General features: G+C 37.5%; 2 protein-coding genes across 2 annotated transcripts; one reads left to right on the plus strand and one right to left on the minus strand.

Moving 5' to 3' along the window:
• The first annotated feature begins 2,622 nt into the window (after positions 1-2,622).
• On the plus strand, positions 2,623-4,450 carry LOC134839399 (cytochrome P450 2C15-like). The gene has a single exon (XM_063854933.1). It carries the CDS (start codon positions 2,878-2,880, stop codon positions 4,408-4,410), a length of 1,533 nt encoding a protein of 510 aa, XP_063711003.1. The 5' UTR covers positions 2,623-2,877; the 3' UTR covers positions 4,411-4,450.
• A 2,120-nt stretch (positions 4,451-6,570) lies between these two features.
• LOC134839274 (gamma-aminobutyric acid receptor subunit rho-2-like) lies at positions 6,571-9,317 on the minus strand. The gene is made up of 2 exons (XM_063854771.1): positions 7,754-9,317; positions 6,571-7,448 (listed from the first exon to the last, which is right to left on the minus strand). The coding sequence occupies exons 1-2, from the start codon at positions 8,133-8,135 to the stop codon at positions 6,691-6,693; spliced, it is 1,140 nt and encodes a 379-aa protein (XP_063710841.1). The 5' UTR covers positions 8,136-9,317; the 3' UTR covers positions 6,571-6,690.
• Between the last annotated feature and the right edge of the window lie 4,513 nt (positions 9,318-13,830).

The following is a 13,830-nucleotide window of genomic DNA, read 5'->3' on the forward strand; positions in this document are numbered from 1 at the left end:
GACCAAACTTTGAAAATTGTTGCAATTGTTAAAATTGTTGAAATTATTGATTTTAGTTACTATTATCTATGTATGTATATGAGGAACCTAGGTGAGTATATTTACCTATTTAATCACGACTGGAGTTTTTAACCTGTGTAAGACACAAATTCACTGTGTGGCGACATGGTAAGTTTGGGTAAACTCGCTCGAGAAGGGTGGGTAACTCAAGAACTTTCCTAGCCACAGAGTTTCTTAGTTTTAAAATTGAAAGGACCGCATAAATGACTGATTATACTTGGTGAGTAATGTTAAGTTAATTTTAACGGGTGCGTGGCCGTGCCACGTCCCACTTTTTAATCACAAAGAGCAAAAAGAAGTTTTATGGCAAGACGACGTAAGTAGTCAGAAAATAAATTTTATCTAGGACACTCCTCATGGTGCAAATTTTGTGAAAATGTTGGAAGGCAGTGAGATGTAGTACGATGCCATTTGTGAACACGTAGTGAGTTGAGGTGGAGTAGATAAATTTCATTTTCTTATGCAATTTGTAAGATTGATTACAGAAAACTGGATAACTACTTGACGATAACCCGGTCTTATGCGATCAATAGGGACATTGATGGAGACTTTTCCGGGGAGTATGTGCCATTCTGCCAGATGACACAGCACAACCTTCCGGCGACGTAAAAAAAGGACGGCTAAAGGCCTTATGAACGAAAAAGTGTTGCGAAGGAGGGTCAGAATGTTCTAGAATTTTATTTTTCAAAATTTCGATTGAAGAGTGAACATTTCTGAGAAATAGAAAAAGTCGGCCATTTTGACTAAAAAAGAAGAGAAAACACAACGACGCCATATATTGTGAAGAACAGTCGTACCAGAGACAGGAGAATTACGAAGCCTCTTATCGTGGCAATAACACACGATAAGAACCTTAGCGACGGAAATTTGTGGAGAAGGAGGCTTCAGTGGGGGAAGAAATATACCACGGGACCCTCCCGGGACACGAAAAATAAGAGATAAGAGTGTTATCTCAAGAATATTACGGGAGCGGAGGCTTGGTCCCCCAGAGACTGTCTATGTGAAGGGACTGTATAGACTGACTGTATAGCTGCTACAATGTCATAGATCTTAATTAACACCGTTATTATTTAATATTTCAGAGCATGAGTAGCTAGAAAAAGGAAAGGGTCAATCCATCTCCACACAAAAACATATTAAAATAGGTTGTTTGAGCCGTGTTTTTAATGACAATCATGTAGTCTGAGGATCCGAGACTCAGCTATGTGGTTGTGTTCGCATGTAAACGAAAGCTGATCAAAAGTCGTTTGACTGATGGCCTAAAAATGGTAACTTTTTACTTTGCCCTAAACAGACCAGAAAATCAACTGGCAAGGTCGAGACGGTGAAAAACGAGTAGGATTAAGGTAACTGACGCCTGCCAGTCGTTAATAGGTACTTTTTCTACGCTCCGTCGCTGTGTAGTATTTGGGCGAATGTTACATCCATTGATGACAACAACACCCCGCTCCCTCGATCATCATCATTTACTGCTATCTTTTCCGAGTCTATTGAGGTCGACGGGGCGCCATGAGTCCCGATCGAGAGCGTCTTCTTTCCTGAACCAGTGTGTTTTCATCAAACCTTGAACTTCCGCTGCCTAATTTTTTGATCTTCATCTTGGGCTTTTCCTTCTATGTTCAGATCAAAGTGTCTATCCCCCATCATAGTGTACATTATCCATTCTACTTAGTTTTAAGTATCTCATAGATTGTTTGATTCTACTGTAAAGACGGACTCCATTTCTGCTTATCTAAATGATAGTTTCTCATTTTTCTGAAAATATTTTAGTAATTTCTCAGCATCATGGAAAATTTTTTTCAACAGAGACCAGGGAAGCGTTCCTTGTCTTTTTGAAACCCCAAAAATTCAGTGTTTTATTGTGCCTTCATGTGGCTTTTGGAGTAAAATAGTGAAATAGTTTAGATTAAAAAAATGAATAGAAAAAATCAAAAGCGAAATAGGGATGTCGAAAAATGACCCTTAGTTAATTTTAACTGAAATGACAGTTTTTTGAAAATTTTTAAGCAACTTAACGTCTTATCAGTTAAAACCACGCGGGGCCTTTTTTTGCCCGCTGGAGTAGTCCCAAATTCTGTAAAATTCTGTTTAGCGTTAGGATTTATTTCGCGACTAGCTCATATATATTAACCATTTTAAATTTGTCTATAACCTTGTGTGGGCCTAGCAACCTAATTCCAGACAAAGTAGTCCACCATAAATGGTAACTTGTGAACTGTGTAATCAGCATCCTAGTTAGTTGAATATGTCTAGGAGAACAGGCCGACGGAACTTCAGACCGAAATTTCAATGTAAGCACTTCAACACGCTAATGTTTTTTATTCCTAAAAAGTTAGTTGTTTAAAATTTATGCAACTTTAGTGCACTATAATCCTTTTTCATGACAATGCACCACTAAAGAATGGCATCCGTTTGTTACATCAACCGGATTTTGAAATGCATATATTAAAAATATGGAAAACCCTTTTAACAATGTTTTAATTTTTTAAATTCCTAATTGATAAGGCACAGATTTTATGAAAATTTCCATTTGAAGTCCTTAATTTTACGACTTGGCTTGAAGTCTCTTCGGCTTGATGTCCTGCACCAGTTGAATATGTACTTAAAGTCAACACTGTTGCCAGTCAGATTATTTAGTTTCTTGTTCAAGTTTCGGCGTGCTTCAAACATTTCGGCGCTCTAATGAGCCTGTCATCCAATCAGGTAAATATTTGCTGGTCCATACTTAACATAAAACAAAAGGTTGAAAGTTCGATCAAAACCAATGAACACCTGTGATTCATTTGGACTATTACTTGAACGAGTTAAGAACTGATAATGGACTATCAGAATTTTGGAATAAATTGGCCCTCTCTTGATTCCTTGAGTGCTAATTTATCGGAATACGTCGACGTTTTTCAAACTTCAAAGAGTTTCAAGCCTCTTATTTCTGTTTCCGTTGGTGCTGCTGTCCTTGCGAGTTATCTCTGGTTTCGCCATAAAAACAAGGACAGCTTCCATGATCTGCCACAACGTAACTGGTTATGGGGTCATATGAAATTTTACAACAACAATCATGGACATGGTAAAATGTTCACTAAATTGAATGAGTCCACGAATTATCGAATAGCATATATGCGAGCTTGGCTCGGAGGCAACCATCGACTCATTTTATTTGGCCTCGAAGAACTGAAAGAGTTATTTAATGTACATGGTCAGCAGTCTATTGGTCGTAATTTCGGTTTGAAAGTTCACTCGGCGCCAAAAGGAATAATCGACTCTTCGGGACCGGTTTGGAAAAACAACAGAAGGATCTTTCTTAATCACTTAAGAATCTTCGGTAGAGAAAGACAGTTAAACTTGGTTCTGGATGAAGCCAATCACCTCACGGATGCTTTGGAATCAGTGGGCGAGAATTGCGACCCGACAGTTCTGCTTCAATCTGCAGTTTGTAACGTCATTGCATCTCTGATTTTTGGCTCTCGGTTCGAGTACTTCGATCCAGAGGCTGAAAAGATTTTTCAGTCCATTCTAAAAATCAACAATAAACTTAATTTAATGCCGAACTTCCTATTCGCGATATTCCGATCAATCTCCAAGACTGCTAAGAGCAGAATTAGAGCTGTAGAATCAACAAAAGCGTTCATAAAGGAGAGAATTCAAGAAAGGATGAAAGCAGGGATTCAAGTACCTGCTGAAACCTTAATAGATGCGTATGCCGTGGAGCTAGGCAAAGCAGAATGGGGAAATGACATCGACAATCTGATCAATGTCATATTCGAACTCTTCTTTGCAGGAACAGAAACAACGTCGACTAGTTTGGCTTGGGTGCTTGCATGTTTGACAGCGAACCCCGAGGTGCAAACTAAAATTGTGAACGAGGTCCAAAGTTTTATTGGAGACTCAAAGCTAACAATCCAGAGCCTAAGAGATATGACGTATGTGACAGCCGTGCAGTTTGAAGTTCAAAGATTCGGATGTATTGCACAAAATACGCTGCCGCACAGAATGGTCGAAGATGTGAAGCTAGAATCAGGCCAAATTGTGAAGAAAGATGTTGTTGTATGGCCTAGTCTCTATCATCCTATGCATGATCCAAAGTACTTCAAGTACCCTTATGAGTTTAACCCTGAGAACTTCCTGAATAATGACGGAGAGCTTGAAACTAACGAGGCTTTCATACCATATGGCATTGGACCTCGGGTCTGCTTAGGACAGATACTGGCTGACCTGGAATTGAAAGTGTTCATGATTGAGATCTTGAGGAAATTCAAAGTATCGTCGAATGACCAGATCAACTTAAATCACAGTGTCCAGGGAATAACATGTGCGCCTGTTGTCTATACGTACAACTTTGAGCCCCGTTCTTAAGTCATCTAAAAATTGATTTTAAACTTAAATTGAATATCTAAAATCGAAACTTTGTTTTTTAATCTGGTCAAATTAAGAGAAGACCCCTACTCCATTTTTAGTTTTTTTTATAACCAAGTGCTGGACAAAAGGTATTGTTCATTGTTTTGATACTCCTAAAAACCATATACGTTTTTGCCAGCAAACATGTTTATTTTAGATAACCTCCTGCTTGTTTACACTAGCCAGCAGCTACTGGATTTAGTACGAGCCTTCTTTTTTCTCTAACCTAACTCGCAAATAAAAGTGTTCATTGAAAGTGGAAAGTGTTCACTTATTTTGTGGCTTTTTTTGCTATAATTACGATCTAACATGGGAAAACTAATAGCATCTGTTCTCTGGTTTATTTGTGGCTTGTGTTTATGATTTACTAAGCTTCCGTGGCTGAGTTTGAGTTGTTTGTGCGTGAGAATCAAAATTTCTAGGTCGCAGATCAAATCGATTTCTACATTTTCTCATTGATCTTTATAGAGCTGCCTTTTGTCGTGTTCTCGCTACTGTTTGCGAAGCGAGAACACGACAAGTGCTGTTTGAACTCGATAGTGCTTTGACTGTAAATGTTTCAATCTCATGTTGTTGCTAAAATAACCCAAACGTAAGTTTGTTCTGGGCTCTAAAACGGAGTCTAAATAAGATCAATGATAGTCGATAACTGTGCGACTACAATAATAAACCAGAATAGCCGGTTGCTCTGTAAGTAGCACTGAATTTTCCGATCATAGTCTTGAAAGATACGAAACAAAAAATTCAACTTAGTGTCGTTGTTTCTGCGTTGTGTGGTAAAACCGGAATATAGACTTTTTAAAAAGATCCGAACAAAAAATGTATTACGTATATTCGACAGTCATTTTTTGCAGTCATAGTAAAGTAGGCCAATGTGAAAACAGTTTTTGTAGAAATTTGCAGTAACACAGAATGTCCCGACCAAAGTCTAGAAAAAAACAACAAAAAAGGTTTTTCAAATTAGTGTCGTTTTTTCTGCGTAGTGTGATAAAAAGATCTGAACGAAAAACTAGAGCTTAGGAAATATCGACAGGTTAGTAAAACAAGCCAATTGGACCACACTTGTGGTAAAGCAAATGACTAAAACAAAATTTTTTTAGTCATTTTTTACGAATTTTTGTAGTTTTTGATATCCAAAATGGCGTTAGAGACATCCAAAAACTAGATTTACTTAAGTAAGTTTGAGTTTAGGCACAAAAACCATAAATAAGCTTGCTCACTCGTTTTATTTGCTCAAAAATAGACTAAAAGTTGAAAGTTTCAAACAGGTTTTTCAAGATTTTTAAATGTCATTCGAACCACGACTGAAAGGGCTGTAATATAATATATCACTCGAACACCTTCCGATGATAATTTGTGGTAACTGATTTTTGCGTGGAAAATAAAAAAACGAAAACAAACCCGAATACAAAGATCCTCCCCCTTTTTTAAACGGTTCGAACAAAAAACTTGAAAAAGTACGTTTTTTTTTTTTCAAATCTTAGTTGTTTTTGTACTTTGGTGCCATGAGAGGCTGTGAACGAAAGCCTAGAACTTAGGCATATTCGATAGTAATAGTAAATTCGGTTTATTTCACAGCTGTTTTCATAAATGAAATGAAAAACAATTTAAAACAATGATAGCTGGTTACTGTGCAAGTAGCACAATGTTTCGATCATATTCTAAAATAAAGAAATTTTCAGAACTTTTTCAAAAAAATTGAAATTTTTTGCGGATTTTTTTTTTGAATTTTTGAAGTTTTTGATTTCCAAAGTGACGTTAAAAGCCTCCAAAAACCAACATTACTCGAGTAAAACTAAAAATAGGGTCAAATAAGTGTGTTTTAAATAAGCAAATTTAAAACACACCCGAATACAAATTTCCTCCCCATTTTCAATAGTCGGAACAAAAACTTTTCTTGCAGAAAATTATTTATTCCCAAGAAGGCGCGAAGAGAAATTTCGAAAGTTATTTTTGCAGTAAAACTAATTGTTCTCTGCTGAGTTTATCACTTATCATCTTATTATAAGCCTCATCGTTCGCTTCATTTGCTCGAAATTAGACTAAAAATAAAAAATTTCAAACTGGCTTTTCGACCGAAATGTTTTAATGTTGTTCGAATCACGACTGAAAGGACTTTTATATGATATATCATTCAAATATAGACTGACAGCATTTCAATAATGTAAAAAACAAATTACAATTCTTTGCAAGCCCATATAAAAGTAATGGGAAAGTTAGGCAGTTTCAGCTTTTAATTTATATTGATTGCAAAACAAATTTATACACATAAGTCCAGTAGAGACTGACAAAGGTTATGAAGCAGAAGGGGAACATCCCTCTCATAGCTTTGTCCACGTTGCTGTTGTTCAGTTTCCTTGCACTTTTGCCCTCCTTTATTCGCACAAAGTCTCCGAGAGCGAAGAAAAGCATGGATAGACTCACGAAGATGAAACTTACCCATAAGTAGGTATCCATTAGCGAAAAATTACGGGACACGTTGTCTTTGGGACTTGTTCTACCGCGGCAAATTGTCAACATCGCGAGAACTGAAGTTATACCGACTGATGCTCTAGCAGGAAGTCCCGAAACTCGTTCATTCAGCCAGAAAATTGTGGTAGATAGTAAAACTAAAAACGTAGCCGGCAAGTAGCTCTGAATTATATATATGCTCCAAATGCGTTTGAGGTATAATGAGCCTTCGAGAATGCAGTAATTGATCGAAGCGTATTCGGCCAAATAATCAGTGCTGGATATTTTCGCAACGTTGAATCCAAGTTCACTAACCGCTTGGAACGAAAAGGGAAAGTGGAATGCGTTTTTGCTCCAATTAAGAACCATGTCTTCGTTTCCGAATCCGTAGCTGGAGTAAATCACTTTGCAGCGCATAGCGTCGAAAGGGAAGAACCACACGTGAGTAGTGCATGATCCAGTGATGCGCACTTTGCGGTCTAGAGTCACGTTGACTCCGTTGAAGTGAATGGCCTGAGTGCTGCTGTAGTACTTCGTCTTCTTGCCTAAAAGAGAATTGCAGGCGTTAAAATATATCAGATATTTCGAACTGACCTTTTGGCCCAGAAATCAACCGTGCTCTCATCGCAGGTCACAATTCATTATTTTTTCATCGTCAAAGCTTTGCTTGTATCTACTTAGCTTACAAATTTTCTGTTATGTATATTCAATCATCCCTAACAATGTCCAACAATTGATTGATGTCGGTTCTCACCGCGAATCTACAACTCGAGCTGGGGCTAACAAGTTTCGAGTCAGAATTTTTTCGTTCCCTTTTAAGCTGTTTTGCTTTGAGTAATTATTTTCTTACTAAGTAGAAAATAAGTGTCCGGGATCCAATCAAAGTAGTTAATTCCAGGACCAGACATAGATATAGGCTCGCCATCATTAAACATTGGATCTCGCCAAGTCTCCGTTAAGTAGATTTCAAACACGGCGAAGTTGTTGGTGATTTCAGAGATACTCTCAATTGCCACAGTTGTGAACAAATAAAGAGGCTTGTCTTTGATCCTTGGAGGCATGGACGTTTGAACCCGAATGAAGTTTTCATCTCTTCTAACTATTTCTGGTATGAGAATATTCTCGTCACTGTTTTGCATTTGGCTTCCGTGTTGAAACGCGCCAAACCCACAATTTGATAATCCAAGTAAGAAAAATTGTATATTGACTTTCAGGAATATAGCTGAATTCATTTTTGTTGCCAAATAGAAAGCTGTTTCAATATAACGTCAACTTCATCCTTCTCGATTGAGCAAAATAAATGCTAGTATACTTGAGTATTTTTTAAAAGATAAATCGGCCATTTTAGTTGTGGATAAGATGTTAACTACTTTCGGATAGTATAATATAAAATGGTGCGTTCTTGGTAAATATTAGTGACAATGGATCTGCCATTTGGTGTTTTTGTGTTTTGCGTCACCTGTCTATTCAGTTGAGAATTCTTTGTTTTTCTTCCTGGGCATCTAAATTTTCAGATTCTATTTTGTAAGAAAATCAATATCAGCAGCCTTTCTATCTTCTTCACTTGGAACTCCGTAATACAAAGCAGCTTGAAAAATCAATGCGTGTTAATAATTAACATAAGTGTTATTTATTTTGCACAATTTTCAGGTATTTGCTAATTTTGTTCTCTACGTACTTGCCGGTAAAAGTAAATAAAAATGAAATCAAAATTTATTGGTTCTAATGAAATGAGTCCCTGCTTGGAGACATACGGAGTCACGTGTTCGTCTTGAAGTGCCTCGGGTGTTGTCCACTAATGTCAGTGAGGCGTCATTTCATTCAATGTTGGGCTCAGCAACCGTGTCTAAACTGGAGGTTTTGTGTCAATTTATTGGCGCCATTTTTTCCCGTCAACTCAGTACATAAGTTTGCAAAGAGAAATTTTAACAGATACTCTAGGTTGCTCTAAGTGAATAATGGGATTTTTTTGCTTCGAACATACTGTTGGCACTTAGCAAACATGTGCTCCGGTTTTTCCGCTAGATCACTGTTTGTTTTCAAGATAGCAAAGGAAAGGGCAGGGATATTTGAAAATATCTCAATGACAACAGAGAGGAATTGTGAAATTTCGATTCAGCGGTCGTATTTATCAATTTTTCCCACTTAGAGTCTCATTGAAGAAGAGAGTGGTTGTTAAATTAGCCCTGAAGCGATGCTATAAAGCTTCGTTTCAAGACTCGAATAGAAGCGTAAACGATCCCCCCAGACATTAAATGAAACTAAGCAGAGCACGAGATCCGATCTGAATTCTCAATTAAAGCGCCATTTGCATTAAATCAACAACCAACTGAGCGAAGTAAATAATAAAAAAGACAATTTAAGTTTGCATTTCATATTTTGTAATTATAGATTCGAAATAGAATTGAAGTGATAACGATAGGAAAGTAAAATGGGAAAGCTCTTGAATAAACGCATCGTCTGATAATTTTGTGAGATATGAATTAAAATTATCTATTTATGAATGATCATTGCTTACTGTAGCATAATATGACAGTAAAAACTACAGGCTATTGTGATTTAAGGAAAGGACAGCGTACATTTGAAGATATCTCGCAATATTTTTTGAAGAATTGTTCGTTTATAAATCAATCGCATGACAATTTTTCGGAATTCAATTGATTCCTTTGTTATTGTTTTGTAAGATAGTAGCTTAAAACAATGATATCTGAAGTTAGTATCTATTGCCTTTTGGGTTAGAACAACGGCGCTTTCATTAGATTGTTATTACCTTCGAGATATTTGATTCATTTTAGTTTGGACTGTGATTATTAATCTATAGAAATTATTTGCGGAAGCACTAGTCTGTTGAAAAAACCAGAAAGCTAGCTAAATGTGCTCAAATGAATTAAATTAGGTTTTTTCGACTGTTTTTCTGCTTCAAAACTGACATGTATAATCTAAAAAGCTGAATGTATTGACCCCTGACATTGACCGCTGTTTTTTGCTCCGATCTTCTGATGAATATTGCATTCGCTGTTGTTGTAGTTGCCTTGTCAAGGTGCAAAGTTTTATTATCTTTTTATCGGTGTCGTCTGGAAGGGTTAAGATTTTCGTCCTCCCAGGGTGCATCTGGGTACAAGGGGGCCCGATTCCGGTAACTGAGCCATCCAGTGATTCTGGTAGCGATGCCCGTTTCGGTAAATGAACAACTGTCGAAGTAAAATATTTGTTTCAATAGCTTTTCTTTGGTATAAACGTTGTTTCCTCGTCAGATTATCGTCAGTGGGATTTGTTTTAATAGCGTTGTTTCGGTATGGTATGAATAACGTTTGCTCGACAGAATATCGTTTCTTCAGTATTAGTGGACACTGAAGCGAGGGACGGGTGTATTGTTCATAAGCGAGGCTATAATCGGCGCTGAGTCGACACTGGCCACTAGGAGTGAGCTGAACTGATGGGCTTGACCAGTGGTCTAATCTGAGAAAGGTAGGCGCCTCGTCTGGATTGGACCATAGTATGAGATTGAATGTAGTAGGATTTTGAGTAATTTAAAGAGGTTATTGGTATCGTGTTGGGTGTTGAACTTCGGTTGGAGTTTTTTTTGGAGTATGGGTGAATAGTGGGAGCGTAATTGAGCCAAGATGAATTGGGCCTTTCGGAGTTTTGTTGGGAGATAAAGGGTGGATTTAGTGAGTAAATCGGAAATGGGGAGAATTAAATTAAGTTGTAAAATGCTTTTATGTTGTGTACTAAGTGGTTTCGAGTTTTAATTCCTTTATCACTGTACTCGTTGGAGTCGACTAAACCAGTTAGATGGTCCGTATGATGACTTAAAAGAGTGTTTATTATGTCTGGGAGGGTCGGTTGTTTCAAATATTTATCTACTGGATGGTTCATGTGACAGCTAGCATATCATTGGATTCGTTGCTTTTTCTAAAGTTGTTTAGTTTTTGAATGTAAAGAATACTTAAGGAAAGTCTAACTTAATTTCTAGAATTTTGGTGCCTTGTTCGAAGCCTAGCAGAATATTCTGGTTGTTAACTGGGTGTGCGTTTTAAAATACTTTTATTCAGACAAGAGGGTTTCTGAACATTCGGAGAGAGGGTGTTCCTATCTGAGGTTGTTGAAGGAAGTATAAAAAAGTATATATAGTGTAGGTAGGTGGATAGTGAGGTGGATTCAGAAGTAGAGATCTGATATTAGTGTCTTGCGTGCAGACATTGGAATCGTGAGCATAAAATATAATGGGCTTGTTTCCAGCTTCAGGAGGCGAATCGATGACAGTAATTGTGGGGGCTAGAACAGACTTTTGAGGGTTTCCACTGTTATTTGTTTTCTCTTTAGAGAGATGACTGAAAAAGGTTCTGGATTGTTTACCGCTGAGGTATTTGTCTAGCCAGCAGCTGATTGGGCCAGAACTAGTCAGATTTTCTATGAGAGTACAGTGGTTCTTGCTGTGAAAGATTTTGAGAGAATTAAGGCTAAAAGAACATACATGGTATTTAGTAGTGGTTGAAACCATGGGAAATTGAGTAAATTTTGGGTAAAATTCGGACTCTCGCTGTAGTTCCGGTGGAGGAAAGCCTTGACAGTGTTTTCATTGTTCGGTGAAGATGATCACTTTTTTGATATTGGCACTAGATAAGAAGAGAAGGCGGTAGGAGTTGGAGAGAGTGGGATTTTTTTCTGTGTTTGACAAGTATGGTAGACTTAGCCAGTTTCTTTAGATTTTTTAAATGAGGTATGGTTAATCCATATTGGCCAAAAGCTGGAGGGGGAGGCGCATCTTTTACGCGCGTCTCTACTTCTTCAGTTCAAAACTGGGGCGCATTGGTTAAGGAGAGACGTTCAATTTTTCTCATAACCTTTTGGTTCCATTTCGAAGTTTGTGTTTAAGCGAGTGAGTCGGACGCTTAACTTGTTTGCAACTGAGGACGGCGTGGTAAGGACTTTGAAGTTGAAAAGTACTTTGTGGTTTGAGTTTTTAAGCAATTTGCGTTCAAGATGTAAACTAGTCGCCACTATTTATTTACCTTGTTTCTGGTGGATGCTGGAGTTCGCGAACTCGTGTCAAGTTGCATCTTTGCTACGCTGTGAATTATGCTAATTCTGGTGTTGAGGGTTGTAATGTTGGGGTGGGTCGGGTCATTGCGTCGAGTGAGGTCGCCTTCTTTAATTAGGCCGTTGGTGTCGTCTGTTAAGCAGGCTTTAGCATATTTGTGTCGGCCAGAAGCATTTGGGCTTTGCAGAAAGAGGATCGCGTCTCTGAAGGTTTTCTTCGTCTTTGTAATTTGTTTTATGGTTCGTGATGTCATTGGCGAATAGGGAAAGAGTCTCTGAGGCAATGAATATCCGTAATGAGTAGGATATATGTGGAATTCATTATTTCGTCTGCGATATTTCGTCAGGTAGTATGTGGTGTATCAATCGTGTGAAATCTTGTGGGCAAAAGAGCTTGAATATTTTTATGTCTTATGGACGATCTACATATTCTGGGGATCCATTGGAAGTGGAGAGTATGCGAGTGGATTTGTACGAAATATCTTTGGTTTTTGCAAAGAGAAGTCCTGGCTCTTTTCTCAGTCTTTCTTGACAATGTAACAGTTTCCTATGAAAGGAGTTCTGTGTTAGTTTCTTAATGATCAGAAATGTGGATCTAATTTCCTTTTGGGTAAAAGGCAAGCTCAGGCGCTTCACCAACGATGCATTTGTATTTTATGTTTAGCCTCTTGGTTTGCTTTTGCTAAGTGAGATAGTTATTGTTCAATTGATGCATCTGACTAACTGCAAAAAAGCGATAAAAGTTTGACCTGGTTTTTGGATTTGGACTCATCTCACCTCATAACGGCTGTACTGTCAAAACTTTCCAGAAGTTTGATGAAATTTAAAATGTTTTGTACAAGATTTTTTTAACAGTTTTATATTACAAATTCATAAAAAGGAGTTGCAAGATAGAACTGAAAATCTGAAACTGATATTTCAAAAATTTTTAAATTGTTCCAAAATTGTTGTTAATTGTGTTTCCTAATGTTGCCTTCTGCTACGAAAAAATGTTTCATTTTGCGAGTTTCTCTGTAAATGATAGGTTCGTAAATCGTTTCATTTTGAGATATTGGTACCTATAACAATTTAAAAGGATTTTTTTTTTGCATTAGCAAACGAGTGTGTATATTTTTCCACCCTAACTCGAATAAATTAGTTTTCTTTAATAGCGCTTTTGCTCCATAGCATTTAAGAATCGGCACTGTAATACCAGGAGTTATATCCCATTCCTGTTTGATAAAAAAAGGTATTACGAAAATGTATGGGGTCGGGTTTTTTATTTTTTTTTAGACGCCTTGGAAAAATTTTGGGACGCAATGGGAAATCCACCCTTTCCCCTGTGTGTCTGCCTGCATACTCCTCTAATAATATCTTTTTAGCACTTACTCCACTTTCTACAGCCTTTTTTGGGACCGTTTTTTGAATTTTTTGACTTCTCAATAACTACCCCTTCAAATCTGAGATTTTTGGCTCAAAGAGTAAAACTGGTTGTGTGAAGCTCCGCTGCATAAGCGTTTACGCCTAAATTTTTTCACACAAAAAGTTATTACCCTCGGAAAAGTCTAATTTTAGATTTTTGACCATTTTTTGAAACTTTTTGAGTTTTATCGAAAACTACCCTCCCAAGTCTGAGATTTTGTATTAATGGTTAGAACGGGTTGTGGGAAGTTCCCCTGCGTAAGCGGTTCAGTCGGTATATTCAGCCCTCATTCGTGTCACGCTTCGACCAATTTTTGCTCAGCGAACCTTTTTCGTGGAATTCCGCGCGTCAATGGAAACTACCAAAGGACCTCGCAGAGGAACTAGTACGCCTCACCCCAAAATCAGTGACTGATTAGTTACGAAACTCCAATCACTATTAAGATTATAAAAAAAAGTTTTGAAAATTTTGCAAAAAAGAAA

This window comes from Symsagittifera roscoffensis, chromosome 2 (assembly GCF_963678635.1).
Source record: "Symsagittifera roscoffensis chromosome 2, txSymRosc1.1, whole genome shotgun sequence".
NCBI classification, from domain to species: Eukaryota; Metazoa; Xenacoelomorpha; order Acoela; family Convolutidae; genus Symsagittifera; species Symsagittifera roscoffensis.

What these genes read in the sequence shown, in the direction of transcription:
- LOC134839399 (XM_063854933.1), top strand. Translation starts at nt 2,878, where the DNA reads ATGGACTATCAGAATTTTGGAATAAATTGGCCCTCTCTTGATTCCTTG.
- LOC134839274 (XM_063854771.1), bottom strand. Translation starts at nt 8,135, where the DNA reads ATGAATTCAGCTATATTCCTGAAAGTCAATATACAATTTTTCTTACTT. An exon ending in GGACACTTATTTTCTACTTA is followed by an intron (nt 7,449 to 7,753) that starts GTAAGAAAATAA and finishes ATTCTCTTTTAG; the next exon opens with GCAAGAAGACGAAGTACTAC.